Genomic DNA, 26682 nt, shown 5'->3' on the forward strand with positions numbered 1-26682 from the left:
AAGATCAAGACCACCCCCTCCTATTGCTATTATTATTATTTCTTTATTTCGCCTGGAAACTGGGGAGATAAGAAACACTGTATGCAAGGACAAGGTGATGAGAAATGCAAACACCAATCTACAAAGAAAGTAGAGATTGTACGGGCCATGTTCGATCTTATGCCACTCATTATTTTGTCTAGCGTGAGTGAACCAACCATGTTCTTTCTTGTGGACTCAAATTTCCCGAATCCAACGACCACATTCCACAAAATCCAATGAAAATCAATATTTATAAATGTTCAAATCCATATCCCTATCTTTCGAAAATAAAAAATAAAAAAATTGAGTGTTTTAATTAAGAGTAATTATCTATGCATTCGGGATTTGATGTTCAAATTCTCTTCTTTAGTTGAGCTATCGCTTGCTTTTTTTTTCTTCATTTTTTTTAAAAACCAAGTTTAATGCTACTACTGTTCTTTTTAATGTTGGAAGAAATATCAAGATAGATTCTTCATATTAAAAAAGAATTAATGTTTTGACTACATTGTTAAGGTCAGAATGCGAACATCATATGATAAGTGAGGGGAGGAGAGCCTGTTGTTTTTCCCCTAATCAGTGGTCGAAAGGCTCACGATTCATGAGAGGATTGGGGGGCCCTAACAAAAATAAGTGTGACAAAATCACAAAAAAAACAGACAAATTTTTGTACCTTCAAAGCAAGAAAGAGAGGGGCAAGAACTGAAAAAGGAATCAAATAGCTGGTAAGAGTCCCCCACCACAGCCACACCCATCTCACCGCCATCGGATTCCCACCCACCCAACAACAAAAACAATCAACTCTCTCTCACTTTGGCCCTTCCTTTTTAAACAAACATTCGCCGCACTCTCCTTCTCACTCTCATACTTCCTTCCCGGTCTCTCTTCCAATTCCATTCGCTAGAAAAAAACCAGAAAAACAAACACCAAACAAATAGAAATTCCGTTAAGTTACCACCCAAAAGACAAAAATACGCAATTCCTGCATTTTCCTTTCTCCTAGGACAAATTAACATGGCCGGACCCCTCTTCTCCCAGCTCTCCGACGACGTCGTTCTCAAGATTCTCTTCAAGCTCGAAGAGGACCCGCGAAACTGGGCCAGGCTCGCCTGCTCTTGCACCAAGTTCTCGTCTTTGATTCGCAACGTTTGCTGCAAGACCAAGTGCTCCGAAGTCATCCCTTCCGTCGTCTCCGATCTCCTCTCTGGCTCATCTGCGCCACCGGGCGGTTGGGCCGCGCTTCACAAGCTCGCCGTGTGCTGCCCCGGTCTCCTCCACTCCGGTGTTCTCTTTGAGAACTCCGATTTCGGCCTCGAACGTGAGGTTGGCCCCGATGAGAATTATCGGAGATTGGATTCGCCTCCAGCCGCCAAGCCCCAAACCGAGCCTTCGTCGAGCCAAATTGGTGCGAATCATGAAGTGGGTGCTTCAGGGCCTAATTGTTCTTGGTCTCTCTTCGATGATCTTTATTTCGATACGGTGTATGATGATTCTGAAGCCCAAGTAGAAGCAGCAGAGGATCAGGCTAGTGTTGAGAAAGGTGGTGTTAGAGTGGGCGGTGAATTTTCTATATGTAAGAAGAGGAAGGTTTGTAGGCCGATGAGGTCGCATTTAGCTTCTGGGGTTTGGAATTTGAGCCGTGAACAGGGCAATAAGCTTCTTCACAGTCGGTTCCGTGGTGATTGCTTATACATATGTGATTGGCCTTTCTGTGTTCACATCGAAGAGAAGCGGAATTACATGCTTTTCAGAGGGATTTTCAAGGATTTCAAGGGGTCTCAAGTGTGGAGGACCATAAGGGATGGGAATAGGAGCAAGATTGATCTGAATTGTGCGTTTTGCTCCTGTAAAGAAACTTGGGATTTGCATTCTGCCTTCTGTTTGAGGCGGGTTTTCGGTTACCATGACGATGGTGAGCCGGTTGTTCGAGCTTATGTCTGTGAAAATGGGCATGTCTCAGGGGCTTGGACTGACTTGCCATTGTACTCTTAATGGCATTTGCTTTGTTCTCAGTTCGTGGAGGGTTTTCTAGTTCTTTCATTTATCATTGAAGTGTCTCTTATGCGTATAGGAATTGAGGAATTGAGAGAGGAATGTGTTTATTTCCAATGTATGTCAGTTTCTGAGGAGCATTATGTTGTTGTTGCTGTCATTGGTGTGTCCTTCAAACCTGCTTTGTTTTATTGTTGTTATTTGTGTTTCAATAAGAAATTTGTAATTTGAATGAGATGCTTCATTTTAAGATCGTCTTTGCGATGAATGCGATGCTTTCATTTTGTTAAGATCCTAAGTTCTGTTGTTGTTTTAGATGGTTGGTAAGAAATTTTGAGTTGAATGCGATGCTTTCATTTTGATAAGAAACTTTGGTTAGCTTGTAATTGCTTCGTCTCTTGCCCTTCATAATTTCAACAAGCCAATTCTCTAGGAATAGCTTTGGTTCTGTCATGCGTGTTGGAAAACGTTTTCCAATTTCAAGCTTTAGAATAGAAAGTAGCCCTCTGTTCCCTAATGATGATGTTTGCTGGAATCAGAAAGATGCAACTTTGATCTCCAAAATCATGGATCATCATCCGACTAGAAAAGCCGATTCAAGTGTCATTTATATGCTAGTTCATTGGAACAGCGGCATTGTTTAGATTTGAAGTCGGATTTCATAATTCGAACAAATACAAAGTGCTTTTACCATCAGAAACAAGCAGAAGTCTGGAAAGTAAACAGATATGTTGATAAACCAAAACTACATAACATGCATGTCAGCAACATATTTCCCAAGTGAAACAACATTTCTTCGGCTGACACAGCAGCTAGCTAGTGCTGCAGCAGCATATGTGTTGGCTTATTTGAAGCAGGCAGCTAAGGCAAGGTAGCTGGAGTGGTAGGTGGGTAGCTTCAATTTTTGATTTTGGGCCTCTTCACAATGATCACGGTGCAGCGAGCATGATGCGCACAATAATCACTTACACTGCCTAAAACAGCCCTGCAAGTTACAACAACAGAATATGCCAATGACTTCCCTTGTGATAATACCTTGTGATAATACCTTCACCATTAACATCGAAATGTGAAAATTCATTAACTCCGAAATGCGAAAACTCATTTGCGAAAATGAATATTAGTAGTTTTTGGTTTTGCTAATGAATTTTCACATTTCAGATTGGACTGAAGTTTGTTCGAGCTTCTGTCTTCTAATTTTCTACTTCATGGTACGTCTATCTTTTATGACATCTACAAATCCAACACAGTTTATGCAGGATACTTGAAAACCAATGACTTCAGCTTCTCTACAGTGTGGGTTTTGCAAGTTGATCATGTAATAATTCATTCCTATTGATCAGTTAAGAACCATGCAGATTTGGATTATGTGCAACAGAGAATCTTATGTTACTTATCAAATGTGTGTGTCATCCTTGCTACTTTGCTACATAAGTGTTTCAATTCTTAAAATCCTTGCCGCATTGCTCACCTTGTTGTGGTTTTGCTTTTACCTTTTCTTCCTTCTAATGCAGCTATCCTGTGTTAAATGTGATCTAGAGGAAATGGATTTAATGTTAAATGAATGATCCAATAATTTGAGTTTAGAAATAAATTCCTCATCTCTCTCAAGCGCAAGAGAGAAAAAACTCTCAAATTGAAGGGTGTAGTAGAATATTTAAAAAATTATATTAAAATACTACAGCCGTGCAGCTATATTCTGCGAATATATTCGAATATTTTAACAGTAGAGCCAACCGGCTGTACCCTTCGAGTATATTCGGATACGTTAAGTCTAGCCGTGCGGCTGTACTTTGAAAATACTATATTTAAATGGTATAGCCGCACGGACCTACCATTGAGTGACTTTTAAGTCTTTTGCTTTGAGTGACTGTCTCGCCATCCAAATCGCCAAGCAATTAATCAGTTGTTACGAAAATTCAAGAAAATGTCAACGACACCTCGGGTGACCGACCACCACCACCGACAGTCGACATCCACCTCTCCCTCCCTCAGCTCCTCTCACCACCGCCTCCAAGGGTCGAGTTCCGCCTCCTCCCTCAGCTCCTCGCTCTCTCTCCCACAACGAAGCTCCACCATCACCGGTCAGGTATGGGTCTGATTGGGACTTAGGGTTTGGGAATTAGCTCATCACATTTTTTATTGTTTTGCTTATATTGTTAGAATTGTGGGGAAAACAAAGTAGCTCTTGACTCCCTTAGTTTGGGAGTTCTTTTGTTTCACTCCTCCATATGACTTGGGTTGGGTAGCTTTTGTGCTCCCACATATATTGGGAGTTCTAGTAGTTGACTCCACTTTGCTTGGGAAGGCTACAAGTCATTTTATAGATGAGAGTAGCCGACATCACCAAGTCCACCGACTTGGCTTTTTATTTCCAGCCACATGTTTAGCCGACATAGTTGGTGAACTTCTCAATTTATTGCTGCATGCTTTGTTGGTTGTTCTGGAACTTTCTTCAAACTTTAGTTTTGTTAGCCAACATTCCTTTTCTTCAAGCTTCTAGATTTGTCTACAAATGTGCATTAATTTCAACATATATATATATATATATATATATAAATTTATGCTAAGAGAAAGATGTATGCATATATATGTATATATATATATATATATATATATATGCTTATATGGTTAGAATTGTGGGGAAAACAAAGTAGCTCTTGGCTCCCTTAGTTTGGGAGTTCTTTTGTTTCACTCCTCCATATGACTTGGGTTGGCTCCCACATATATTGGGAGTTCTAGTAGTTGACTCCACTTTGCTTGGGAAGGCTACAAGTCATTTTATAGATGAGAGTAGCCGACATCACCAAGTCCACCGACTTGGCTTTTTATTTCCAGCCACATGTTTAGCCGACATAGTTGGTGAACTTCTCAATTTATTGCTGCATGCTTTGTTGGTTGTTCTGGAACTTTCTTCAAACTTTAGTTTTGTTAGCCAACATTCCTTTTCTTCAAGCTTCTAGATTTGTCTACAAATGTGCATTAATTTCAACATATATATATATATATATATATATAAATTTATGCTAAGAGAAAGATGTATGCATATATATGTATATATATATATATATATATATATATATATGCTTATATGGTTAGAATTGTGGGGAAAACAAAGTAGCTCTTGGCTCCCTTAGTTTGGGAGTTCTTTTGTTTCACTCCTCCATATGACTTGGGTTGGGTAGCTTTTGTGCTCCCACATATATTGGGAGTTCTAGTAGTTGACTCCACTTTGCTTGGGAAGGCTACAAGTCATTTTATAGATGAGAGTAGCCGACATCACCAAGTCCACCGACTTGGCTTTTTATTTCCAGCCACATGTTTAGCCGACATAGTTGGTGAACTTCTCAATTTATTGCTGCATGCTTTGTTGGTTGTTCTGGAACTTTCTTCAAACTTTAGTTTTGTTAGCCAACATTCCTTTTCTTCAAGCTTCTAGATTTTTCTACAAATGTGCATTAATTTCAACATATATATATATATATAAATTTATGCTAAGAGAAAGATGTATGCATATATATGTATATATATATATATATATATGCTTATATGGTTAGAATTGTGGGGAAAACAAAGTAGCTCTTGGCTCCCTTAGTTTGGGAGTTCTTTTGTTTCACTCCTCCATATGACTTGGGTTGGGTAGCTTTTGTGCTCCCACATATATTGGGAGTTCTAGTTGTTAGAATTCGCCATTAGTATATGTATTTTCAGATTAGGAAGAGAAGTATTTTCTGGAGATTTTAGCTAGAGAGCATGAAGAGAAAATGAGGAAGGCACTGTTCTATTGAATTCTTACAATCTGCCGCTTACATAGTGTGTCTGACAGAGAGAGAAATGTGATTCTCTTCTAACAGAATTACAACTGTCACCCTATTAGGTGCTTACACGTGTCATACCAAATCTAAGCTAGAGAATCCACCTAGACTATGATCTAATGGTTCTCATTACATCATTTAAAATAGACAGAACAGAAAATAGAAAATGACTTCTGCCTAAGAAATCAGGCAGAACATGACTTCTGCTCTAAGAAATCAGGCAGAACAGGACTTCTGCTCTAAGAAATCAGGCAGAACAGGACTTTTGCTCTAAGAAATCAGGCAGAACAGGACTTCTGCTCTAAGAAATCAGGCAGAACAGGACTTCTGCTCTAAGAAATCAGGCAGAACAGGACTTCTGCTCTAAGAAATCAGGCAGAACAGGATTATATTTCAACACTAGTAGTTGACTCCACTTTGCTTGGGAAGGCTACAAGTCATTTTATAGATGAGAGTAGCCGACATCACCAAGTCCACCGACTTGGCTTTTTATTTCCAGCCACATGTTTAGCCGACATAGTTGGTGAACTTCTCAATTTATTGCTGCATGCTTTGTTGGTTGTTCTGGAACTTTCTTCAAACTTTAGTTTTGTTAGCCAACATTCCTTTTCTTCAAGCTTCTAGATTTTTCTACAAATGTGCATTAATTTCAACATATATATATATATAAATTTATGCTAAGAGAAAGATGTATGCATATATATGTATATATATATATGCTTATATGGTTAGAATTGTGGGGAAAACAAAGTAGCTCTTGGCTCCCTTAGTTTGGGAGTTCTTTTGTTTCACTCCTCCATATGACTTGGGTTGGGTAGCTTTTGTGCTCCCACATATATTGGGAGTTCTAGTAGTTGACTCCACTTTGCTTGGGAAGGCTACAAGTCATGTTGACTCCACTTTGCTTGGGAAGGCTACAAGTCATTTTATAGATGAGAGTAGCCGACATCACCAAGTCCACCGACTTGGCTTTTTATTTCCAGCCACATGTTTAGCCGACATAGTTGGTGAACTTCTCAATTTATTGCTGCATGCTTTGTTGGTTGTTCTGGAACTTTCTTCAAACTTTAGTTTTGTTAGCCAACATTCCTTTTCTTCAAGCTTCTAGATTTTTCTACAAATGTGCATTAATTTCAACATATATATATATATAAATTTATGCTAAGAGAAAGATGTATGCATATATATGTATATATATATATATATATGCTTATATGGTTAGAATTGTGGGGAAAACAAAGTAGCTCTTGGCTCCCTTAGTTTGGGAGTTCTTTTGTTTCACTCCTCCATATGACTTGGGTTGGGTAGCTTTTGTGCTCCCACATATATTGGGAGTTCTAGTAGTTGACTCCACTTTGCTTGGGAAGGCTACAAGTCATTTTATAGATGAGAGTAGCCGACATCACCAAGTCCACCGACTTGGCTTTTTATTTCCAGCCACATGTTTAGCCGACATAGTTGGTGAACTTCTCAATTTATTGCTGCATGCTTTGTTGGTTGTTCTGGAACTTTCTTCAAACTTTAGTTTTGTTAGCCAACATTCCTTTTCTTCAAGCTTCTAGATTTTTCTACAAATGTGCATTAATTTCAACATATATATATATATAAATTTATGCTAAGAGAAAGATGTATGCATATATATGTATATATATATATATATATGCTTATATGGTTAGAATTGTGGGGAAAACAAAGTAGCTCTTGGCTCCCTTAGTTTGGGAGTTCTTTTGTTTCACTCCTCCATATGACTTGGGTTGGGTAGCTTTTGTGCTCCCACATATATTGGGAGTTCTAGTAGTTGACTCCACTTTGCTTGGGAAGGCTACAAGTCATTTTATAGATGAGAGTAGCCGACATCACCAAGTCCACCGACTTGGCTTTTTATTTCCAGCCACATGTTTAGCCGACATAGTTGGTGAACTTCTCAATTTATTGCTGCATGCTTTGTTGGTTGTTCTGGAACTTTCTTCAAACTTTAGTTTTGTTAGCCAACATTCCTTTTCTTCAAGCTTCTAGATTTTTCTACAAATGTGCATTAATTTCAACATATATATATATATAAATTTATGCTAAGAGAAAGATGTATGCATATATATGTATATATATATATATGTGGGTGTTTGAAGAAATCAGGCAGAACAGGACTTCTGCTCTAAGAAATCAGGCAGAACAGGACTTCTGCTCTAAGAAATCAGGCAGAACAGGATTATATTTCAACACTAGTAGTTGACTCCACTTTGCTTGGGAAGGCTACAAGTCATTTTATAGATGAGAGTAGCCGACATCACCAAGTCCACCGACTTGGCTTTTTATTTCCAGCCACATGTTTAGCCGACATAGTTGGTGAACTTCTCAATTTATTGCTGCATGCTTTGTTGGTTGTTCTGGAACTTTCTTCAAACTTTAGTTTTGTTAGCCAACATTCCTTTTCTTCAAGCTTCTAGATTTTTCTACAAATGTGCATTAATTTCAACATATATATATATATAAATTTATGCTAAGAGAAAGATGTATGCATATATATGTATATATATATATGCTTATATGGTTAGAATTGTGGGGAAAACAAAGTAGCTCTTGGCTCCCTTAGTTTGGGAGTTCTTTTGTTTCACTCCTCCATATGACTTGGGTTGGGTAGCTTTTGTGCTCCCACATATATTGGGAGTTCTAGTAGTTGACTCCACTTTGCTTGGGAAGGCTACAAGTCATGTTGACTCCACTTTGCTTGGGAAGGCTACAAGTCATTTTATAGATGAGAGTAGCCGACATCACCAAGTCCACCGACTTGGCTTTTTATTTCCAGCCACATGTTTAGCCGACATAGTTGGTGAACTTCTCAATTTATTGCTGCATGCTTTGTTGGTTGTTCTGGAACTTTCTTCAAACTTTAGTTTTGTTAGCCAACATTCCTTTTCTTCAAGCTTCTAGATTTTTCTACAAATGTGCATTAATTTCAACATATATATATATATAAATTTATGCTAAGAGAAAGATGTATGCATATATATGTATATATATATATATGTGGGTGTTTGAAGAAATCAGGCAGAACAGGACTTCTGCTCTAAGAAATCAGGCAGAACAGGATTATATTTCAACACTAGTAGTTGACTCCACTTTGCTTGGGAAGGCTACAAGTCATTTTATAGATGAGAGTAGCCGACATCACCAAGTCCACCGACTTGGCTTTTTATTTCCAGCCACATGTTTAGCCGACATAGTTGGTGAACTTCTCAATTTATTGCTGCATGCTTTGTTGGTTGTTCTGGAACTTTCTTCAAACTTTAGTTTTGTTAGCCAACATTCCTTTTCTTCAAGCTTCTAGATTTTTCTACAAATGTGCATTAATTTCAACATATATATATATATAAATTTATGCTAAGAGAAAGATGTATGCATATATATGTATATATATATATATATATGCTTATATGGTTAGAATTGTGGGGAAAACAAAGTAGCTCTTGGCTCCTTAGTTTGGGAGTTCTTTTGTTTCACTCCTCCATATGACTTGGGTTGGGTAGCTTTTGTGCTCCCACATATATTGGGAGTTCTAGTAGTTGACTCCACTTTGCTTGGGAAGGCTACAAGTCATTTTATAGATGAGAGTAGCCGACATCACCAAGTCCACCGACTTGGCTTTTTATTTCCAGCCACATGTTTAGCCGACATAGTTGGTGAACTTCTCAATTTATTGCTGCATGCTTTGTTGGTTGTTCTGGAACTTTCTTCAAACTTTAGTTTTGTTAGCCAACATTCCTTTTCTTCAAGCTTCTAGATTTTTCTACAAATGTGCATTAATTTCAACATATATATATATATAAATTTATGCTAAGAGAAAGATGTATGCATATATATGTATATATATATATATATATGCTTATATGGTTAGAATTGTGGGGAAAACAAAGTAGCTCTTGGCTCCCTTAGTTTGGGAGTTCTTTTGTTTCACTCCTCCATATGACTTGGGTTGGGTAGCTTTTGTGCTCCCACATATATTGGGAGTTCTAGTAGTTGACTCCACTTTGCTTGGGAAGGCTACAAGTCATTTTATAGATGAGAGTAGCCGACATCACCAAGTCCACCGACTTGGCTTTTTATTTCCAGCCACATGTTTAGCCGACATAGTTGGTGAACTTCTCAATTTATTGCTGCATGCTTTGTTGGTTGTTCTGGAACTTTCTTCAAACTTTAGTTTTGTTAGCCAACATTCCTTTTCTTCAAGCTTCTAGATTTTTCTACAAATGTGCATTAATTTCAACATATATATATATATAAATTTATGCTAAGAGAAAGATGTATGCATATATATGTATATATATATATATGTGGGTGTTTGAAGAAATCAGGCAGAACAGGACTTCTGCTCTAAGAAATCAGGCAGAACAGGACTTCTGCTCTAAGAAATCAGGCAGAACAGGATTATATTTCAACACTAGTAGTTGACTCCACTTTGCTTGGGAAGGCTACAAGTCATTTTATAGATGAGAGTAGCCGACATCACCAAGTCCACCGACTTGGCTTTTTATTTCCAGCCACATGTTTAGCCGACATAGTTGGTGAACTTCTCAATTTATTGCTGCATGCTTTGTTGGTTGTTCTGGAACTTTCTTCAAACTTTAGTTTTGTTAGCCAACATTCCTTTTCTTCAAGCTTCTAGATTTTTCTACAAATGTGCATTAATTTCAACATATATATATATATAAATTTATGCTAAGAGAAAGATGTATGCATATATATGTATATATATATATATATATGCTTATATGGTTAGAATTGTGGGGAAAACAAAGTAGCTCTTGGCTCCTTAGTTTGGGAGTTCTTTTGTTTCACTCCTCCATATGACTTGGGTTGGGTAGCTTTTGTGCTCCCACATATATTGGGAGTTCTAGTAGTTGACTCCACTTTGCTTGGGAAGGCTACAAGTCATTTTATAGATGAGAGTAGCCGACATCACCAAGTCCACCGACTTGGCTTTTTATTTCCAGCCACATGTTTAGCCGACATAGTTGGTGAACTTCTCAATTTATTGCTGCATGCTTTGTTGGTTGTTCTGGAACTTTCTTCAAACTTTAGTTTTGTTAGCCAACATTCCTTTTCTTCAAGCTTCTAGATTTTTCTACAAATGTGCATTAATTTCAACATATATATATATATAAATTTATGCTAAGAGAAAGATGTATGCATATATATGTATATATATATATATATATGTGGGTGTTTGAAGTGAGTGGAGAAATTTACCTTTTATGGAACAAAACTGCGCGTCCTAAGGGGCTACTCTATTTTTTTGATCAATTTAGGTTCGAACTTGAGATCTCTTTCAACATTAGGAAGAGAAGTAACACTAAACCAAGACCTAGTTGGTGAAATAATAAGTTTCTATTATTATTTGGGTAGTTTCTTTGTAAATTTGTATTATTATTAGGATTTCAATAGTTGCTATAGCTTTGCATCTTAATTTCTTAATATTAGTTTTAACTTTCAACCTCATCTCGTAGATCATCTTCTTTGAGTTCCACAATGTAGATGAAGTGGGTTGTGAAGCCAGTAAACATCTAGCCATGAATGATAATCAGTTCATGGTTGTGATGAGTAAGACATCGCTCACACAAAGCAACACGGTAAGACTTACTCATATGCAACATTAGTTTTATTTTTTTATTTTCTTTTTTAAAGTATGATAATTTTCTTTTTCATTTTTATTCTTGCAGATGATACCTAAAACATCTGTGCAAAAGATTCAACTTGACAAACTTTGTACAAGTTGCGAACCGTTTTTCTCTCCACCTCCTAATGTAAAAAAAAAATTGAGTACTGTAAGATTTGGAATGTTCACCCTTAGAATAAGTAGAAAAATATGCCTGGGTAAATGGGGGACTAAAAAGTGGCGAGTAGAAATTAAAAATGAATTAACACACCCGTGTAGAACAACCATAGGTAAGGAGTGGCTCACGTTTGTAAGAGAGAACCAACTTCTACTTGGTGACCATGTTGTTTTCCGGGTCCTTCCCTCCACTATGGAGTTGGTGCTGGTTGGCGTTTATCGCCACAACCCAGCTACTCCTCACCGTGCTTCCTCCAGTGTTCATCCACATGAGGCCACTAGCAGAGACCAAGATCTGTCGGAGGTATAAATCCACTCCTTACTCTTTTCTTTCCATTTTCCTTTTTGTTTTTCTTTTCTTTTTTTTTGTTGTGGAATAATATCTTACATAGGTGGTACAGAAATTTCATAATTTGGAGTTGCAAGGAAAAGAGGACAGTATTAGGAAACTAAAAAATGAAATAGTGTTGTTGAAGCAAAGGATGTCTGGGATTGAGAAATCTAAAGCCAATGAGGTAAAGCAGGTGTTCTTCACGTTTCCAATTTGAAACTGAGCAGGTTTTTGGGGTTTTAATGCCTCTTCACTTATATATTTTTTTGACTTAGATGCATTTCTGCTTTCCATGCAGGGTAAAGATATTTCTGTTGCCCTTCCAATACGTACAAATGATGCCATGCAAATGGAGACAGAAGCTGGCGGAGCCCAAGTTCAATCAGAGGTATAAATCCACTCATTTCTCATTTCTTTCCATTTTCCTTTTTGTTTCTCTTTTCATTTATTGATAGTGGAATGATATCTTACATAGGAGGTACAGAAGCTTAACGATGTGATAAAGCTTTGTAATGAGGAGTTGGAAGTGAAAGAGGAAACTATAAGGAAACTAAGATTGTTATCGGAGCAAAGGATTTCTGGACTTGTGAAAACTCAAGCCGATAAGGTAATGCCTTTGGGTTTTCTTTTCTTCAAAACACTTTTTTTTCTTTCTATGTTTGTGGTACCCAATGGACAAATCAAATATCTCAGTGAATGTTAACTATGCAGATTGATTTTCTAGAGAAAAAAATTGAGCAAGAATTTGCTGTTGTTAATTCAACAATTTCCATCATGAACTCTGAGATTGCTTCATTGCAAAGTAACCTAAAGGTAATGATAATCCTGTACTAGATTTTTTATTTTATTTCTTATGTTTCTTAAGGTTTAGGGTTGCTTTGTTGCTGTGCTTGTTTCTTATAGTTTCTCGACCTTGAGAGCAGGCACTTGCTCTTTTTGTTGTTTGGTTTTTAGGATTGCTTATCCTCTTGAACATTTTGTGAATGAATTTATGTTGATTTCAGGACATCGATAGAAAGAATGAGCTCATCTTGAGGATGCAAGGGGCTCGATTAGCTGAGGTGGAAGTGCTTTTCAAAGAGGAACAACTCATGAGGGAGCGCTATTTTAATACTGTTAGAAGGTTGGCATTTCTTTTGAGAGGTAAACATATTTTATTGTACTATTTATGTTTAGTTTTATTGGCAACACTAAACGTCTTTGTGCATTCATGATCTTGTTCACTTTTTAAATGGTCTCCCACCAGTCCCACCATTTATAAATGACTGGTGGGTCCTGCTTGCAAAATATTTTAAAGAAATCTGGACCTTTGTAAGTTGGATTTCTCTGTCATTGGTTAAAATTGTTCATTTCTGATTGTTTCTCATTTGGGGATCTGATCTTTGTCCTAGTTGTGAAATCAAAATGGTTCTTCATTTAGGTGGTTTAGATGAATAAATAGGCACATTGTTATCACAGGTCTGTTAAGCAATGGAAAGAAGCCCTGTGCGTACTCTTATGATTGAGTCTAAAAGCATGTCGTAGAAAATCCATTTGTTGAATTGTTGGTGAATCTGGTTTGTCTCATTCGATTATTTGCTTGCTCTTCAGGAGGAGTGTAAAGCAGACAACACGGCTTATTTACGAGTTTGCACTCGTGGAGGGTGTTTCCAATTCATCCTTGAAATGTACTGATCTAGTGAAGTCAATTTTCTGTCTGACTTGGTGCTGCCAAAGAGTTCAAAGATAGTCATTCAACCCCACGAACGGGACTATAAGGACGTTTATGTAAACTTAATAAGTTATTAAAACTTGAACACTAACTATGTTCTGCCATTTGAATGGACGCTTGAGAAAAAGAGTTCTTCTCTAAGATAATCGACTGCCTTAGCTCAATATTCTAGATGGGGTGACTATCTTGATGAGTTGTGTGTGTCGGCTCTTAGAGGGAGCTCTTCTATTTATACGCATCACTCAAGGAGTCTTGCTCATCAAGAAACTCCTTGAGGTATCCTTATTGCAATAGAACAGTGAATCCCAATTCTAAAAGGATTAGAAAACCCTTTAGCCTTGTAATCCAATTAAAACATTGATACACAGCCTACTGGATGAGATTAGTTTGAGTCCTTGGTTAATCAAGAAGTCTTGCAATCCGACAATGATTAGAAGACCACTTTATGCAAGTTTAAGATAGTAAACTATCTTACATTCTCCCACTTGGCCAATTTAGGACTTAAAACTTTTCAGTTTCTTATCAAGCCACTGTCGTTGATATAAACTCATATGGAACTGTCAAAGCACATTGAATAAATAACATTCAAGTCTTTTACAGCCACACATATAAGTCCATAACAACACATAAGACTGCCAACTGAATTAGGATCAAAGAATTGTTGAGATTTGCCTTAGAATGTGCTTGATGATCAAAATAGTTCTTAGCTCACCCTTACAAGACTACCAAGGTCTTAATAAAACTATCATGGCTCCTTCATGGATACGAAAATGCAAAACAAAAGTGCTAGCAATTTTGCAGATTCTTCCTTCATCCATATGCCAAAACATTCATAAATTGAGAAACATGATTTTAAGAAAAACTTGAATAACATTATCAAAACAAAACTGTAAGGACAACTTCGATTGAAACTAGTTAAATGAACACAAAACTAACTCTGACTCCCACTAACTCTCACAGACTTAAACATCAAAACTGATCTGCAAAACCATGCTTCTAACATGCCTATGAAAAACATGATTATGCAAACCTTTGTTCAAAGAGTCTGCAATCATAGAATCTTTCCCAATGTGATCCAAAGCTGTAAAACCATCTCGGATCTTCTCTTTTGCTGACAAAAACTTTAACTGCAGATGTCTCATACCTGACGATCTCTTATTTCCCTTTGCAAAATAAACTACAGCACTGTTGTCATTCCACAACTAGATTGGTCTCCGTATGGATTCCACAACTCTCAACACTGACATAAAATTCTTAAGCCACATTGCTATTGAAGTAGCTTAATAAACTGCTAAGAATTCAGTTTGCATAGTTGAGGTTGATACATATTGTTGTTTGATACTTCTCCATGCCACTGCTCCTCCTATAAACAAATATACGACACCTGATATACACTTCTGAGTATCCAAACAACCAGCAGAATCAGCATCAACTTATCCTTCAAGTTTTAAATCTTCAACTCTTCGATAACCAGTTTGTACTCTTTAGTTCTCTGCAAATGCCTCATACCTTCTTGCCTGATACCCAATGTGCTTGGCCTGGATTAGATTGAAACCTTCCAAGAACACTTATGCAGAAAGCAAGGTCTGGTCTTGTACAAACTTGCGCATACATCAAGCTTCCTACAAGTGAAGCATAGGGCTTGTCTTGCATTTCCAACTTCTCTTGCTCAGTTTTAGGAGATTGTTCACAACTCAATTTATCACCTTTTGAGAATGGAACATCACAACCTGTGCAGTTATCCATATTGAATCTTTTGAGTACCCTTTCTATATATCCTTTCTGTGATAGACCAAGTAATCCCCTTTTTGTGTCTCTATTTATTTCAATTCCCAATACATAATTTGCTTCACCTAAATCATTCATCTCAAAATAGTTTGACAACATTCTCTTAGTGTCATGTAATAATGACAAATTGCTGCTTGCTAAGAGAATATCATCAACATAAAGGAGCATGAAAATGTAATGTTTGAGGGAAAAATGCATCTAATGCTTAGGAAATGAAATTTAGCCACAACCTATACAACAAAAACATTCTAAATTGCGGATTCATTTTCTTTATATTAGTTTAGCTAAACCTTTTTCATTTTAAACCAAGTATCTTAGCCTAGTCTCTTTGAACACAAATAGGAATGGGAAAAAGGGAATAGATCTTTACCCTTGATGATCTTTTCTTGATTTCTCAAGAATGAACACCTTTGTTGGAAAAGCCTTTTCTTTCTCTTGATTTTGACTCCTTCACCTTAAGGCTCCAAGATTGGAGTCCTCTAGCTCACCACACCAAATGCTCCTAGAGATGAAGAGAAAGCAATCAAGAAGTATGGATGCTAGTCTACTTCTTGATTGGACCAATTTTTGGTTTATGGAAGATGAGATACAAAGATGATCACTCATCAACCAAAGTAGGAAACCAAAAACCCTAACTAGGTTTTCTCAAACTCTTAGCTTATATAGGACAACACAAAAGGCAATCGGGTGGATATTTGAGGCTCCATTTGGTCCATGGGTCAAGTCATCTTACGCCACTTATCTCTTGGGCCCAATAGCCTTTTGGGCTATTTTGTCAATTTCCTTTTAAATCATATTTAAAAGCCCAATCCAGTATTTCTATATGTCAATATTAATTCCATTATAATTTAATTATTAAATTACAATTATAGTCTTATTTAATTGACCTAGTTGAACTATTTGACTTTGGTCAATTGTTCTAGTCAACATGTTGACTTTTGACCGTGAACTTTGACATTTGATTATCAACCATTGACTTGTGTCTCCTCATTTGTACCTCTAATCACATTCTTTGGGTGTGCAGATCCGTAGGTTCCCTTTAGCAATGTAGTGGGTTGACTCAACTCCTCAGAGATGATATATGAATTAAATTTCACAATTTAATTCTTCCTATTAATAAAGGTTAATTGAAACCTTTTAGGACATCCACAAACTATGGTTGTCGCCTAGCAGCAAGTCATGGTTATCTGAACTAAATAAGACGTTGTGAAAGAACGTATTCAAATTGGAATGACCGTGCAATTGAATCCTTCTCTTATGTCAATACTCCTTATTCACATTATTAGATCATGGAATCTGATTGTTAATATCCTAATGTGAATAATTCTTTTTATATGATTATCCTGGTAAGATTTAAAGACTTCTTTTTTCAAGTCTTATCCATTACTCTGCGCAGAGATTTGACCAATCATATCTTGGAGTATTCTCTCTCCTTTGCTAAGAGTAGTGTTGTACATTCATTTGCTTTCATGATTATATTGAGAATCTTGATGAGCACCTTTAAGCTATACCTAATTCAGCATGACCGTATAGTGCCCTTAAAGATTAACAACATAGCCACAAAACATCTATGATGCCTCAGGTCTAAGGATTAGTTTGCACCATTGCAATTTATGAGTTCCAGCTTGACATGTGAGTAAAGACTTCCATGCTATAACTCATGTGTTGGATCACGTTTAGTGTACTTGTTCTTCTACAAGCACCTACACACATATCGATGTGTCTCCACACTTAATGACTTGAGACCTTACCATTCCCTACATATAGAGACGATACTGTGTATTGGTCTTTGCGGAATATTGATGCGTAATCAATATTTCTATGACCATGAACATATTCAGGATTTAGGGATGATGAGAAGTCTCCATGTATGCAATCTCATTATATAGCTCTCATATCCACTTGTATATTCCTTGTACTATAGTTGTTCTACATATTCAAAGATAATATAGAATGATTTAATGTATAAAACAAACTTTCTTGTCCATTGATAACATAATATGTCTTTTATCAAAGATGTCCTTAACTCTAACTATTACATAATTAGTTGGCTATATATGATCATGAAACTCCAAATTGGATTAGGATTCTTGATATCACGAAGTACGAGGAAGTACGCACCAAGTTTAAGGAGCAAGGGTATGAGGATGATGCAATCCCACAAGTTTTGATTTGGGGTCTTTTTTACTTAAACATGCCTAGTATAGAAGAACCTGATCCGAGGCTGACTGTGTTGAGTTGTTCTCTAACAATTCGAGCAAGTTATTCTTGGACAATGGAGATCTAAGACACAAACAAAGGGCGCATGTCAGTAATGCATATTATGTTTTTTCCACAAAGCAGATAGCCAACAAAAGAGAAAAGAAAAAAAGAAAAAAAGAAAGGAAATGTTCTTATCTCTTTATTTTCTCTGGTTTATTGCTTATGGTCTTCTTCTTTGGAGGCGTTGAGGAAGATAGCAACCTGATCCCCAATGAAGTCGCCAATTTATGGGGGGGGCTTTCTCTTTTTGGCAGCTACTGATGGGTCTGAGTTGCCGTAAAGAGAAAATGAGTGGATTTGCCGCTGTGTCCGAGTTCAAGAATCAGGCCCCAATAGTGATTCAAAAGGTTCGTGGAGCCTTAGGAAACACATTCGCTTCTTTCACCAACAAACCAACAGTTGCTTACAGATAAATATTATGACTTGGCATGAGAAGCTTGTGGCATGGGAGCTGAGTATTCATGAGTTTAGCATGAGAGAGAGAAGGCTTGGGTTTCTTATGAGAAACAGAGGCTCGAAGTAAGGGGGAGAGGAAATTTTGAGAGGATTTGTTGAAGGAAGAGAGGAAAGAATGAATGAAGAGGAATAAGTGGCTTGAGCAAGTTTGTAGCAGCTTGACGAAAGTTTCGTCAAGCTCTTAACTGGCTTGACAGAAGAGAAAAAGGGAAGCAATGGAAGAACATGGCTTGAAATCAAAGGGTTCCAGAGGTGAGAGGTGATGCTTGTTCTCTCTAGACGTGTTTATGGGAAAAAGAGGAAGAAGATGGAAGCAGGGTGGCTTTAGCAGATTTCCAGCAGCTTGACAAAAGTTTCGTCAGTCTCCTGGGTGGCTTGACAGAAGAGAAAAAGGGAAGCAATAGAAGAACATGGCTTGAAATCGAAGGGTTTCATAGGTGAGAGGTGATGCTTGCTCTCTCTGGATGTGTTTATGGGAAAGAGAGGAAGAAGATGGAAGAACATAGCATGAAATTGGACCTTCCAGCAATGAGTAAAGATGTTTCTTGCTCTAGATCGGTCTACCAAAGGAGAAAAATGAAAGAGATGGAAGAATAAAGCTGGAAATTTAAGGGTTCCAATAGTGAGAGAGGATGCTTGCTTTCCCTGGATCTCCTACGGATGCCCCCCGACTGTGATAATCTACTGGGTAGGAAATGCCCCTTTTTATAGGCGCTGGAAGCCCCCAATTTTATCAAGTCTTCTTCTCCATTTTTCCTCACTTTCTTCCATTCAATCCTCTTTGGTGAAATCTCCCCAACCCTAGCACATAGGAGCAGAGCTTTTTGGGGTTCCAAGACTTTCCTGCCACTGGACTCCTCTATCTGGGTGAGGAGCCTCTTGCTTTTCCTTCTTGTTTTCCCACTAGAGCTTGCACAGGAAAGAATGGATAAGTGTGATGGTCAAAAGTGATTTACTTCCAGCAGCCTATGCATATGAGTTTGCCTTGATCTTGACAAGGTGCTGGGAGCAGCTTGTGTTCACGTGGGTTTGCCTTGGTTTTGACAAGGTGCTGGATATTTTGACTGAAGTGGGATATTTTCAAGTGTTGTGGGCTATGACTATTGGATATTTTTCCAGGATGTTTGGGTCTTTTCTTAAGGTGATGGGCTATTGGGTTTTCTCTCATGCTTACCCATACGCGAACATGCCTTTTTTCGAGTTTACCCAAACATGAGAAAGTCCTATTAATCTTACGAAACACACGAGTTAAGTCTATACAAGATTCCACAATTCCAAAGGAGTATCATAATTCGGAAAATATACACTCCAAGTAAAACCAACATAATCACAGTCGAGTCCCAAGACTCGCTTTCACAACAAATCAATCAAGTATCCCATAATCATATATTCCATAACTTCAAATATCAAAATAATATCCAATAATTCCATAAAATACTATAAAATAATCTCATAATCCCAACATAATTAAAATAACTCAAATAACAATCAAGACTCGTTTATAAGGTCATTCTAGTACTTTTCGATGGGTGAAACTACCTCGGAAGACTCACGGTCAACAGAGGGGAGGAACCATAGTTTTTAAAGACCCAAAATCTGTGGCCTTGATAAGAACAATCTAATTTATTTTATTTGCTATGTTTGTAGATACTTCTGTAGAACCCCATACATAACACTTTACACAGCAAGCCTCATAAACCATATAATATCGAAATGGATTAGCTTCCTTAAGGATGCTAAAAGGAAGAGGAGATGTAATGTACATCTTTCATGCACAAGGAACGGAACTTATGAACATAACAATTTTGTAGTTGAGACAGTAATGGTAGTTACCTGGATAATTGATTCAGGAGCTAGCAAATACATTTGCAATACATTGCAAGGACTAGAATATCAAAGGAAGTTGTCAATATGGGAAATCGTGCTACGTATTGCAAATGGTTCCCAAATCTTTGTGAAAGCAGTAGGAACTTTTCTCCTTAAGCTACCATATAGAGAGACACTTGAACTTAAAGATTGTCTTTACTTTCTAAGTTGTGTGAAGAACTTAATATCTGTTTTAGCACTGCTAAAAGAAGATTTCACTATTACATTCAATTGAATGGGATGTTCTTTACATCAAGGCGGTCGACTCATATGTAATGGTACTATGATCAATGGTCTCTACCAAATACAAAATGTGGAAAACAACAACTGCCTGATAGATATGGAAATATGAGGACCTAAGAGGCCCATATGAGAAGTCAATCAGACTCAAGTTTGGCACCTAAAATTATGGCACATTGGCCAATAAAGGATTCAAAGGATGGTCAAACATGGATACCTTGAATCTTTGGGTTCAGTTCCTATGCCCATATGTGAATCCTGTCTACAAGGAAAAATGTCAAACTTACCTTTTTCAAGAAAGGGGGAGAGAGTCACTGAATTTCTTGAACTAATCCACACTGATGTGTGTGGGCCATTGTCCATTACATCAAGAGGAAGCTATTCCGACTTCATCACTTTCACCGAGATTACTCTGGGTTGGGCTATGTATATTTAATGAAGTACAAGTCCGAGACGAACTTACAAAACGTACCTGAAACGTCTTATTAGGTCATCCACGTCGAAGAGGCATCGTTTCATAATAGAACACACTACATTTAACGATACTAGGGATGCACATGAGGTGCGGATTCCATAGGAAATTGAACCTAATGTTTTGATACAAAATTGACAGGATCCACTCCAGATTCCCTCTTGGAACCCATGACGAACCCTGTTTCTCATTCGACATCCGACCGATGTCGGACCCACTTTATTAGAGTGCTCTTCTTGTCTAAATTAAACTTATAAAGACTTTGACTTCTACCGAAATTTGGGCAGAGTCTACCCTGTAGATGGGATGTTTCCCAATTTACAGTACCTTCAAACAAGGGCTAGAATAAACCCAACTTCCAGCATGCACAAGGTAAAGGCACGCACAATAGTTAAGACTATTCAAATGGGCTTCATGCGCTCTACCCAAATATCCATCGTGGAGACTGCCAAGGGTGCCCGAGTTTCGACATATCCAAGTATCCATCGTTTCCAAGTATTTGTATCCAATGGGAGGTACATATAATGACGTGTCATAGCTGCTCAACCTTGAGAGGGCTCTTATGAATACCTATTTGAGAGGACAAACGGACTTAGTTAATAAAAGTTCGGCACAACAAACTTTAACTCAAAACTCTAGTTTTCGAGTCAATAAATTGTGTGGTACAAATAATGTTATTGTTGCGAAAATAGTATGTCACAGACACACATGCAAATTTGCATTTGTGCATGAATGTTATAGGTATGTACAGTAAGTACCAGATCCGGCGAAGGCCATGGCAGAGGAAGAGGGTTTGGCATGGACAATGACGAGTTTGAAAACAGGGTTTGATGCAAAGGGGATGAAGAAGTGGTTGAGAGTCCATTCGAGACCGTAGACACTGTAGTCGCTAGCGTCCATACCTACCACCATTACTTGCTTGGACTTCTCGACACTACTCGCCATTGCAGCTTTGTTTAATTCCTGATTTTCTTCTAGATATGCCAGAAACAGAGCTTCTTTACTACTACTCATCACCAGGGGAGGGGGACTATAATTTGCGCATGGTATATGTATACGTATATGTCTCCTCCATCAACAACGAGGTGAAAACTTATCGTTGGAAGTAAGCCAAGGGCAATGATTTCCATTTTATATTTCAAGTAAAAAGAAGGTGGAATAATTTTATCAATAAATTTTGTGAATATAAGAAGCTGGCTAGCATACAGAAAGGATAACAACTAATTAATTAGCCTTTAAGTTTGTTTGAGTCAAAAGGTCGTGGATCAGATCATCAGTAGAGTGTCATTTGGCTGTCGCTTGCCCATAGACGACCAACCATGTATATCCATATCTACCATGGTTTCTTCCAGACCACCAACAACGTCAACGCCCTTTTTGCTGCTGTCTGTTGTCGGACAATTGCCACCCTTGACCACTTTTGAGGGCTATGTCGTTTTTTCCCGAAAGATTTCAACTGGTATTTATTTGGAATTCACATTTTTGTAAAATTAAGAACATCAATGATGAATGAAATATAATGAAGGGAATGGGGGAAAAAAGTCTGCGTCATAACTTATATCATACAACTTCACTAATCCAACTTTGATATACGGATACATCACTCGCTATACCAAAGTTTAAGCTTCAACTTTGTACCTTACAATAATACACACCATACTTTGAAGTTCGAACATTCAAACTATAACCACTAGTATATAACCTTACAACTCACAAATGGTCGAATTTATTATAAGTATCGTAATACTGCCACCACGAAACGCCATGCTTAACTGAAGCCATAGATAGGAGGAGGCTCACTCAGCTCAATGTTTTGTTTTAGGCTTCTTCACAATCATCACGCTGCAGTGAGCGTGATGAGCACAATAGTCACTTACGCTTCCAAGAACCGCCCTGCACCAGAATCAAACAGAGCATTAAGATTTTATGCAGACAAGTAACACCCTTTTCCACCAAAACTACTCATGGCACAAACAGTCTAAACGAATTTATGCAGCAACTATTGGCAGCTAAAACCCTGAACAAGACTTAAAATCTTGTTGCATCCTCGATATAATAAATCAATTAACCACAAATTATACCGTCAACTGAACTCTGAAATTTAGAGATGGTTGTTCTTGTTCCACTGAAAAGATTAGAACATGTATGATGGAATACCTTTTTATGGCTCCGTAGCCATGACTACCGACAACCAAGACGGATGCATGGTGCCTTTCAACAGCGTCACAGAGAACATTCCTAGCATCTCCTTCCACCAACTCCACAGTGACATCAGTCACCTGCATAGAATATGTAATGTTCAGAAACCGGCTAGGGAAATGCAAGTTGTTCATAATCATATCACCTAAGGCTTGCAAGAAGAGTAGTACTAGGATTGTCATTAGCTTCGACTATATCTTTCAGTTTTTTTTATTTATTGATAATAAAAAAACACTTGGGAAAACCAAATTAGTCTTCTTCACAAATCAAAGTAAGCAAAACTCAGATGAAACGCCTGCATCATGACAAGCAAAACCTTAACAATCATATATTAAAATTAAAAGGACCAAACTTTCACAAGAAATAATTAAAACAAAATGAAAAATACCGATTTGGTAGCGCAAAGTTGCTTAGCCTTGTCAGCAACGCGGGCAGCCATCCTCTTCAAATCAGCATCCACAATTGGTAAAACCTCCGCCGCTCCTACAATTAAGCACAACACGGAAATTTAGCTGATCACCTCCACAAAGACCACAATTAAAATAATTAAATGATTAATTAGCGGCTATGAGACTTACCAGGGCCGGCGAGGCCAACGACGGCGGAAGGCATGGACTTGGCGTGGACGATGACGAGCTTGAACGGAGACGTGGGACCGAAGGGTGCGAAGAAGTGGTCCAGAGTCCATTCCAGAGCGTAAGTGCTCTGCTCGCTCTCGTCGGCCCCGATCACCATCACTTGCTTCTCTCCAGTCGTCGCCATTAATGCTCTGGTGTTTCTCCCTCTGTCTCTCTCTCTCTCTCTCTCCCTCTCTGAGTCAATGAAATAGCAGTTTGTAAGAGCTTCTTCGGGTTAAATGTGTCGGTTTGTTGTATTGTAGGAATTGATTCGGTTACGAGCTTGCGTTGTTGTTAATATTCTGACAAGAGGCGAGTGGGACGGCGTCGTTTGGTACGTGAATATAGCTTAATTCCTAATCATTCGCGTTGCCTCTAGAAAGATAGAAACGACTTAGGGGTGGAGGGAGGGAGGTTAAGGCAAATCCCCAGAGGTTAAGACAGTATAGTAAATTATAAAATGAAGGCGCAAAGCAAAGCAATTATTAATAGTGTGTTTGTTTGTTATGGAAGAAAACCGTCCACTGATTTGTTTCTGTGGGCTAATGTAGCAGCAGCCGCAGGAAAGTGCCCCAGACCACTCGTTTGGTTTTTTCTTTTTCTTTTATGTTTTTCTATTTATTTGTGGTTAATATTTTCTTTTCTTTGTTTGGTTTTAGGACCACCGATTGGATTTGGTTCACATCTTAAATAATTGATGCAACTTCAACTTAGCTGCAAGTGTAAGGTGGGCGATGATTTAATTGGGCCTGCCTTCATACTTTATTTAGGGAATTCTGGACCAAATGCCCAAAACTGATATAAGTCATGGCCCAGATCTCATATTTCCTTTGTGGACCAAAATTTATACCGCCAAGGAAGAAAATGGGTCATTTTGTTGGATCTTTCTTAGCAATCGTTAGAAAGTCGCCTGAATTGTCCACACAACCGGATTATCGAGCCTGTGACAGCCCAAAAGAATAATGGTAGTGGAGTCATTCTATGGTGACCCTTCGGTAAAGTCTTCCTATCTCTTAATTGTTGGATCATTCTAATCAATTTGATCCAACAATTAAGAGATAAGACCTCATCTAAGGGCCATATATAAATACCCTCATTATAGAATTCTTGAATGGTAGTGTTCCAAATTTACCCATCAAATTAGACCGAGAAAGAAATCATACTTATATATGTGTTATAATAAAAGTGGAGTTGTAACACTATGTGACGGTGAATTGGTATGACACTGGCACTGACAAATTACGCCATTTCTCTTTTTGGGCAGTTTTCACATGATCCATGAACTCACGGCTCCTCCAACAACAGATACCCCATTAGGCACCTAAAGGGAGTTATAGTCAAAAGAAATGGGTTTATGTTTGTGATGATGGGTCAATTGTTTATGCATTTGGTTGGCACTCACCATTTTCTAATATGCTTCTGTTACTTTTCCTTTGATTTAAATTATATTTAGTCATTTATGGGTCAGTTTAGCTGGCTGCTTTTGATCAGCTTTCACCACTCATTAGACTAAACTCACCACCAAAGAATTCAGATAATGATGGCTTTAGGCGCCAGTGATCGTTTAGAAATGAAACACGTCCAATTGATATTGTCTAAATCAAATTTCAAATATAGATATCATCATTCATAGCTGTTAAAAAAAGATAAAAGATTCCTTACTCAGAACAGAAAAGATATGCAATGGAATGGATTTGAAGGCTCCTATGTATCCTATGAAGTAATGTTGTCCGAAGGAAACATTCGTGAGAATCTCCTTTTGCATATGATGCTTTGGACCGACTCACTCAACCCATAGACCATAAGCAAGTGCTGTCGAGAGACAACTCATAGTGGCTCTTCCACTCACAAAGTGACCAGAAAATCTATCTTTTTATTCTCATTTCCGATTGACGATATTTTTTGGGTGCATGAGCTCTTCTCAGTGTGGAATTAACTTACAAGTCACAATGCCCACCCACCAACCCACATATATACATACAGTACTTGAGAGAGGGACTATATATTATATTGTAAACATAGTCATAATGTGGTAATTATATCACGCATACAATGAAGCCATATATCGTGGCATAAACTATTCATATTGACATATATAGGAATAGCAACAGTTTGGTGACAAAAATCAAAGGTTTAAGATTAAGTAAGCATTCCTCCACTCGCGCAGTGGTTTGAAATAATTGATCTTTTAGGAAAAGTTTTGGATTCGAGTTTTAACATTTGTGTTGTGCACGTGAATTTAGTATACTATCGTCTCCCTCAATAGAAAGGGTCTTTAAAAAAAGAAAAAAAGATTAAGTAAGCACTCAAACTTAAATATAAGAAGGTGGATTCATTGTTCAAGTCTACTCGCTAAACCGCGTTTGCGTAAGCAGTGATTTAATTGTATCTAGTCGCAAAGTATTCTTCTTCTTAAGTTTGTAGCTAGAATGACTTGGCAGAGTAAGGTCAATCCCCATGGCAGTATGGATAAGATTAAACCGACCGGATGGTACTGTAGTGATGATATAAGCATCCCCGATTGCTTGCTAGCTATTTGGCTGTGTTTGTTTGTTTCTGTGTACTTACGCTGTGTGTCTTTATATGAGATTACATATGGTGAAAAAGTTTATTTTCTTGTCCCTTCAACATTGAACTATTATTAATTATAATTAGGCGAGCAACACGGTAATGAAATAATAAAATGTGCTCATCGTTGACACAGGAACTTGGCCAGACTGCGACAGCCCAAGTGCATACAAGGAAGTTACCTAAGACGTGTTTTGGTGTATAATTATTTTGTACACAATGTCATATTAATATGTTAATATTATTAAAAAGTAATATCCCTGCGTTTGTTTATTACAATTTTATATATATATATATATATATATTTTTAATCAATACTAGCCCCAGTTGGTTTTTTTTTAATTTATTTTTAGAATTAAGAAAAAATAATATGAGTAGTCATATTTCATAAAAGTAGGACTTATTATATGATTTTAATTTTATTTAATATGAAAAAAAATGAATTTATCATATTATCTTTATTTAATTAATAATTTTAATTCTTAATATTTGAATTAATCAAAAATATTTTTTAATATTT

At 37.5% G+C, this 26682-nt stretch overlaps 3 protein-coding genes and 1 long non-coding RNA gene across 8 annotated transcripts; 2 read left to right on the forward strand and 2 right to left on the reverse strand.

Annotated features, from left to right (window-relative positions):
* The first annotated feature begins 657 nt into the window (after positions 1-657).
* EID1 (F-box family protein) lies at positions 658-2260 on the forward strand. The gene has a single exon (XM_008237007.3). It carries the CDS (start codon positions 1033-1035, stop codon positions 2008-2010), a length of 978 nt encoding a protein of 325 aa, XP_008235229.1. The 5' UTR covers positions 658-1032; the 3' UTR covers positions 2011-2260.
* Positions 2261-3849: 1589 nt separating this feature from the next.
* Positions 3850-13840, forward strand: LOC103334078 (uncharacterized). Of its 5 annotated transcripts, none has more exons than XM_089055499.1 (9): positions 3850-4099; positions 11327-11449; positions 11540-11956; positions 12045-12176; positions 12282-12371; positions 12459-12590; positions 12695-12796; positions 12988-13126; positions 13574-13840. In XM_089055499.1, exons 1-9 carry the CDS (start codon positions 3938-3940, stop codon positions 13582-13584), a joined length of 1308 nt encoding a protein of 435 aa, XP_088911625.1. In that variant the 5' UTR covers positions 3850-3937; the 3' UTR covers positions 13585-13840. The 5 variants fall into 5 exon arrangements, with proteins under 5 accessions (XP_088911625.1, XP_008235227.2, XP_088911626.1 ...); XM_008237005.2 differs by having other exon boundaries at positions 12045-12167; XM_089055500.1 differs by having other exon boundaries at positions 12054-12176.
* Positions 13841-14100: 260 nt separating this feature from the next.
* LOC148916002 (uncharacterized) lies at positions 14101-19216 on the reverse strand. Its single transcript, XR_016128301.1, has 3 exons — positions 17604-19216; positions 15853-15984; positions 14101-15424 (listed from the first exon to the last, which is right to left on the reverse strand). It is a non-coding gene; the product is annotated as an uncharacterized LOC148916002 (long non-coding RNA).
* A 3113-nt stretch (positions 19217-22329) lies between these two features.
* Positions 22330-24108, reverse strand: LOC103334077 (Adenine nucleotide alpha hydrolases-like superfamily protein). The gene is made up of 4 exons (XM_008237003.3): positions 23556-24108; positions 23366-23460; positions 22936-23057; positions 22330-22671 (listed from the first exon to the last, which is right to left on the reverse strand). The coding sequence occupies exons 1-4, from the start codon at positions 23737-23739 to the stop codon at positions 22584-22586; spliced, it is 489 nt and encodes a 162-aa protein (XP_008235225.2). The 5' UTR covers positions 23740-24108; the 3' UTR covers positions 22330-22583.
* Between the last annotated feature and the right edge of the window lie 2574 nt (positions 24109-26682).

Source organism: Prunus mume, linkage group LG6 (genome assembly GCF_029339155.1).
Source record: "Prunus mume cultivar Tortuosa linkage group LG6, ASM2933915v1, whole genome shotgun sequence".
NCBI classification, from domain to species: domain Eukaryota; kingdom Viridiplantae; phylum Streptophyta; class Magnoliopsida; order Rosales; family Rosaceae; genus Prunus; species Prunus mume.

What these genes read in the sequence shown, in the direction of transcription:
- LOC103334078 (XM_089055499.1), top strand. Translation starts at nt 3,938, where the DNA reads ATGTCAACGACACCTCGGGTGACCGACCACCACCACCGACAGTCGACA. An exon ending in GAGACCAAGATCTGTCGGAG is followed by an intron (nt 11,957 to 12,044) that starts GTATAAATCCAC and finishes TATCTTACATAG; the next exon opens with GTGGTACAGAAATTTCATAA. An exon ending in AAGCCAATGAGGTAAAGCAG is followed by an intron (nt 12,177 to 12,281) that starts GTGTTCTTCACG and finishes CTTTCCATGCAG; the next exon opens with GGTAAAGATATTTCTGTTGC.
- EID1 (XM_008237007.3), top strand. Translation starts at nt 1,033, where the DNA reads ATGGCCGGACCCCTCTTCTCCCAGCTCTCCGACGACGTCGTTCTCAAG.
- LOC103334077 (XM_008237003.3), bottom strand. Translation starts at nt 23,739, where the DNA reads ATGGCGACGACTGGAGAGAAGCAAGTGATGGTGATCGGGGCCGACGAG. An exon ending in AACTTTGCGCTACCAAATCG is followed by an intron (nt 23,058 to 23,365) that starts GTATTTTTCATT and finishes TATTCTATGCAG; the next exon opens with GTGACTGATGTCACTGTGGA. An exon ending in GGCTACGGAGCCATAAAAAG is followed by an intron (nt 22,672 to 22,935) that starts GTATTCCATCAT and finishes ATTCTGGTGCAG; the next exon opens with GGCGGTTCTTGGAAGCGTAA.